Genomic DNA, 6,322 nt, shown 5'->3' on the forward strand with positions numbered 1-6,322 from the left:
GAGGATTGGCAAGCATCCATGCCCTGCCGGCTCCGCCCAAGCTCAAGCTTCATGCACTGCCAGCTCCGCCCAAGCTCAAGCTCCATGCCCTGCCGGCTCCGCCCAAGCTCAAGCTTCATGCACTGCCAGCTCCGCCCAAGCTCAAGCTCCATGCCCTGCCGGCTCCGCCCAAGCTCAAGCTTCATGCACTGCCAGCTCCGCCCAAGCTCAAGCTCCATGCCCTGCCGGCTCCGCCCAAGCTCAAGCTTCATGCACTGCCAGCTCCGACCAAGCTCAAGCTTCATGTCCTGCCGGCTCCGCTCAAGCTCAAGCTCCATGTCCTGCCGGCTCCGCCCAAGCTCGAGCTTCATGTCCTGCCGGCTCCGCCCAAGCTCAAGCTCCATGCCCTGCCGGCTCCGCCCAAGCTCAAGCTCCATGCCCTGCCGGCTCCGCCCAAGCCGGCTCCCTCCTCTGAGGCAGGCTCTGCTCTTGCTGCCTGCCAAGCTGCCGGCCCCGCCCTAGCCTCCTGCCCACCCTGGCACCCTGGTTTACCTCTATCTCCAGGCCCTCTTCCACTACACAGGCCTGGCCCACCATCCCTCCCGCCTCCCTCCGGGAATTCTTTTCTTAGGGGAGGGGTGGGGTTCTGTCACAGTCTTCAGCAGGTGTGCCCAGGATGGCCACCAGATGACACTGTGTTATGTGAGCACATGGCTTGTGTTGTGTTTGTTTGTTGCCATGTGCTCTCTCCTGTCTATTGTCTTGCCCCGCCCATCTTGTTACCTCATTATTGTTTAAGTTGCTCCACCTGTGTCTCCCTCGCTAGCCTCCTCATTTGGTTTCCTATTTATTCTCCTAGTGTCTGTAATCCTGTACTGATCCGTCATTTTTCATTGTGTGTGTTATGTCTGCATGTAGTGCAGTTCCTAGCCTGCCTGTCTGTTTTTCCCTCTCGGGGTTGTTTTAGTTTGTTTTTGTTTAATTTTATTATTAAAAGAAAGAACCCTTCATCCTGCACTTGAGTCCTCGCTTCATCTCTCCACACGCACCGTGACATAAATTGTAAAAACACAAATACAGTGGTTGAAGAAGCATTCAGGTCAGATGATTGTATTCCCGTTCATTTTCCTAAACCAAATTTAGCCCCTGGCTTTAAGTTTCAGGACTGTCCTGCCAAATACGGGACAGGTGCTCTCCCTACCCAAATACCACACTATTTTCATAATCGAAAGCCCAGCTAATCAGATCTGAGCTGGTGATTTCAGCAAATTTTCTTGCTGTTTGTGTGTGCCGTGTTCTTGAGACGGTCAGAAACCACTGGTAGAGGATCTGAATATTTTTGGATTATGGCTATTGGCAGAACAAATCGCTGCTGTCGAGTAACACATTCTCAGACGCAGACAGGACAGTGCGCTCAAGCCGCTGTTGCAGTTAACTAAACTAGTTCACTGTTAGCTAGAATAGGTTTTTTAAAGTGAACAATTATTGGACTATGACATTTCCCTTCCGGTTGGCTGCTTCACATGGTGATCATCATTTGATCGTGTAAATTACTTCTGCACATTTGGCAACATTGCGGTAGCAGAGTCACATGTGCATTTAGTAACAGAGCAACCTGAGAAATGTTTTCAATGTTAAGGCCGCATCCGAGGTGTTACTGATGTCGTGATCATTCCCAGAACCGTGTCGTCTTCGGAGAGCTCTGCTGTGTGGCTCATTTGCTAAATCAAAAGTGTTTTCCCAGTGGGTCTGTTCTTCTGCCCAGATGAGACCAGCGCTGTGAAAGCATGCAGCATAAATGAGTCGTGACCTCAGCCCTGTGTCTTCCAAGCACAGCCCACCTAAAATAGCGTTCGTGACCCTTCCTCCGGCGGGTTAAATATACACTCCAGCGCGAGCAGATAGCCGAGCCGTGCTCTCTAGGGGCTTTATTAGCTTGAGGAGAAACCTTCAGAGAAACACGAGCTGCTTCTCCATTATTAGACGCCATAACCAGAGACAGCTACCAATTTTGGGAGTCATCCAGAGCTCTCAGCACCAAGAGTTACTGAAGCATTCATGCTTTTGTCAGGATTACGCTCTGTTTAGTTTTCATCTTGTTTCTGTGTTTTCTGTGCCTCCTTATTGTTCAGTCCTGTTTTCGGCTTGTTTGTCTCCATGGTTGGTAATTAGCTGCACCTGTTCATTATTAAGTTGCCCTTGTGTATGTAGCCCTGTGTTTTCAGTGAGTGTTTGTCCTTCTCATCATCTGTAGGTGTGTTTAACTAAGTGTGATTGTCCTGCATGTTTAGTTTTTTGTGTTTATTGTGACATTTTTCACACATAGTTCTTCAGTCCATCCACACAAACACATACAATTGTCTTTTCACACATTGTACCATTTTATTCTCCATTTTGTTCATACAGATGTGAATCTCATGGAAACTTTCATGAAACGTTTCATTAAACTCCAAAATGAAAAGAAACTGAATTAGCCAAGAACATGTATATTTTGCAGTTATATTTTGTGTGATTTTTCCCCCCTTTGACAATTAATAACCTCCCGAGCCCAAAATTCTAAACATTAGCTATTTTTTTTCTCATTACTGTAATGCACAAAATAAATAATCAATCAATCATATTGATCATTTAAACTCTTGTGTAATTATAAATCATGGTAGTATCATTGTGGCCAATAAAACATTGTTAAAAGTTGCTGACAACATTGATATCCCTTCTGAAAATCATGCACACTTTATTATATTTTTAAAAAGAGCACTTATTACAGAAATAATGTTCTAGAATATAAAGGAATTTACTTTAAAAGTGAACTGAATGAAATGCTTTTGGATTAAATGAAAATGTGTTATTGTTAGATGCAATCTGTTGAATTTAATGCTTTTTGACCCACCTAAGTAGGAGTTATGTAATTTCATAATTACTTCTTTTGTCTTTGAAATATGCTTACATTACTGCTGAATGTACTGACAAGCACTTATGGTAACTTAAATTATATATTTTGTCGTTATATAATTTCTATTGAAACTTGTATGTCATGTATTTAAATACACTTGTAATTACACAGTTGTAATGATGAAGCTGCAATTTAGAACATTTTAAATATATTAGCTTTTAATCTAATATTGAATAACACACTACATTTCAAGTGTGTTTTAGCATGTTAGTCAACACATCAAAATAATAACAGATTAAAGTGGCCTTTTATATCAGTAATATTATTTTATCTGCAAGTACAGTTTTTTTAATAGTATACATTCAATACAAAAGCACATTAATTATAAAAAAAAAGCTTTTTCCGCCATAAAGATATGATGTTATAGTTTATTCGAATGTATAAGAAAAATGTATTTAACAATCATAACAGGTCACCATTTCTTCTACACTTTATACATTTTAAATATGTTTGCAGTTTGCTTCAGTAGTCCTGCAGTGACAAATGCATATTCAAAAGAACAAAAATTCCATGTAGTCTTTCAATTAACTATAATATTTAGTAATTTATTGTATTAATTAAAGCACATTGAGGTATAGTACATCACACTACAGGACACTGCTTAACATGTCACTTCCGCATGTTAGAATTCATATCAGTTCTCAATGGAGAAAATAAAGTTCCTGTTTTGAAATCCGAATGGGTCAGAATGGGTTGCAGATGCATTTCATGTTAACTCTGGTAGCACAACTTCATGCAACTTCATACACGCCAAAAAACATCACAGCATCACACAGTCTGCATTTAAGCTCTAAATATAAGAAAACGGATTTAAAGACAGTCTGTAAGGAGAGTTAAGTTTGAATAACTGCTGTCTGCAGTATATATAGAGAAACATGTACGTGCATGTGAAGCAAGCTCAGTAAATGTGTGTGATTAATGTCAACAGGAGCTGGATTTCTTTAACAATCCTTTCGCTATGATGGACAGCATGAGGAACAGGATGGAGGCCATGCATAGAAATGTAGTAAGTCTCTTCAACACCGCATCAGTGACCATCTTTCACGGATTAGAATGAATAGACCTCATACAAGGATGTTGAAACACGCTGTTCTTTTGAAATGGTTTTTTTATAATGAGCTGTTTTCTTATTCATCAGTAGGGATGGCAGTTGTAAGCAATTCAGTGATTCGGATTCTTTCAAGATTTTTAAGTAGCACTTATCACAAATGAACTTTGTTGTAAAAGTGTGTCTTTCATTGTACAAACAACCAGTCAGTATGAGCCGGTGACTCCCGATTCCTCGACTGAATTCAGCGTCCCTGAGATGTTTTTGTAACTGTTTCTTTTTTTAGGAGAACATGGCGTCAGACCCCAACAGCCACTCGTATTCCTCTTCCTCCGTCATGACGTACTCTAAGATGGGAGACGAGCCGGCCAAAGTCTTCCAGGCCTCGTCTCAGACGCGCTGTGCTCCTGGAGGAGTGAGTCCTGCTCTCGAACACTCACACCGCAGCACCTCCTGCGGATCAGTGTTATGATGGGTGCTTTATGCTGTGTTCAGATAAAGGAGACCAGGAGGAGTCTGAAGGACTCTGAGAGCGGACTGCAGAAGATGTCCATCGCCCATCACATCCAGGACAGAGGCCACGTCATCGAGAGGAAAGAGAATGGGAAAACCGGAGAGAAGGAGCTCAACCAGGACTTCCAGAACATGGATGAAAGTGAGGAAGCATTTAAAGAGACAAACACCAGTTTCGCAGCAGTGAAAAACGCTTTCAGTGCATGCTCTTTTACTATTTTCTTTTACTGCACAAGTATTCTTTTTATTAGTTATGTTCGCTCAGTAATCGCTTCTCCACAAATTAAGGCCTAAATAGGTCTTAAATTCATAAAGTCATGCATTAAATTTTGCATGCACTGCAAAAAAAATTAAATAAGCATCTTCCAAGCTATTTGTGTTTTCCAGTACAAATATCTAAACATCCTCAAATCAAGATGCATTTTTTTGTACATTGTTTCCTGAGAAACTGAACAAAATGAGTGATTGCTTGAAACAAGAACAAATATCTGCCATTTTGTAAATGCATCTTGTATTTAAGAATCTTTAGACATTTGCACTGGAAAACAAGACAAAAATACTGAGGAAGAGCATCCGTTTTTTGCAGAAGTCCAGTTTTAGTGTTTGAGATCAGAGCTATTCAAGCCTTAAACAGTTTTTTTAAATGAATTAAAAAGTAATGGTGATTCGTTTTTAAGTAATTAAGTATTTTTTTTTAACTTTGAAGCATTCTAATACAAGACATTTACATTTAGAGACCATATTAATGTTTCACTTATTCCTTAAATTTTTTAGTTTGGTTATAAAAAGGTCTTTAAAAAGTCAAATTCACCTTAATAAAACCTGCAGAAGCTATTTCTAATACTTAGCAATTTGCTCAACAGTTTTGAATCCTTACTTCTATAAAGTCTTAAAGGGGTCATATGATGCTGCTAAAAAGAGCATTCTTTTGTGTATTTGGTGTAATGAAATGTGTTTATGCGGTTTAAGGTTCAAAAAGCACATTATTTTCCACATACTGTACATTATTGTTTCTCCTCTATGCCCCGCCTTTCTGAAACGCATCGATTTTTACAAAGCTCATCGGTCTGAAAACCCCTCACCATACTGTGATGCCGTGTCCGGCTGGAGCGACGAGACAAAAACATTAAAACCCATTACAAACGAGGCATTTGTTGCCTCCAGTGGGGACATAATTACTGATTATAATGACTTATACTGTCTTTTTACGCGTTGCGTTTGCATCGCGCCGCGCAAACATAAAACCATGTCTGCATTTGTGATCGGAGAAATGACAAACAACAAGCCCTACTCTACACTGCCCAAAAAACTTGCTTTAAATATATATAAAATATAAAAACGCTTTAAATATAGAAAAACGTCCGTACAGTCTGTGAGTCAGAACAGCCGGCATTGTAGTCTACTCTCCCAGGATCAGGAAACAGTCCTCCATAAAATGTGCTGCACACATCTGAATATTTGGGTTGAACTGTTCTGGAACAGTGTTGTAAATACAACTTAACACTGATTTCTAGTCGAAACAGCGTCACACACGGCGGGCTTGAGAACGGTGCGGCCAGCGGATTCGACGAAGGAGGCTTGCGGCAACCACATGTGATGACTCCAGGCTGGACTCCACTTCGTCCACGGTGAAAGTCGATCCAGCGATCCACAGCGCAAAGTTGTAGTATTTCTTCAGCGACCAGCACGGATCAGCTCTAGGCGTGAAGCAGATATCATCCTCTTTTGGAAGAACAAACAAAGTAGTTTCGCTTTCACAACGAAGCACACGGCGTCTTCACGGCATGGCGGCGGCGGCAACAACAATACTACAGCGAGAATAAAAGTTA

The 6,322-nt window shown here is 41.2% G+C and overlaps 1 protein-coding gene across 1 annotated transcript in view; it reads left to right on the forward strand.

Moving 5' to 3' along the window:
* LOC107573179 (myeloid leukemia factor 1-like) overlaps positions 1–6,322 on the forward strand; it is an 18,179-nt gene that overhangs the window by 9,038 nt on the left and 2,819 nt on the right. The window contains exons 3-5 of the mRNA XM_016259626.1: positions 3,861–3,938; positions 4,267–4,395; positions 4,476–4,728. Coding sequence (XP_016115112.1) covers positions 3,861–3,938; positions 4,267–4,395; positions 4,476–4,728 — 460 coding nt within the window. The remainder of the gene's footprint in view (positions 1–3,860; positions 3,939–4,266; positions 4,396–4,475; positions 4,729–6,322) is intronic.

This window comes from Sinocyclocheilus grahami, unplaced genomic scaffold (assembly GCF_001515645.1).
Source record: "Sinocyclocheilus grahami isolate Dianchi unplaced genomic scaffold, SAMN03320097.WGS_v1.1 scaffold1887.1, whole genome shotgun sequence".
Classification (NCBI taxonomy): Eukaryota; Metazoa; Chordata; class Actinopteri; order Cypriniformes; family Cyprinidae; genus Sinocyclocheilus; species Sinocyclocheilus grahami.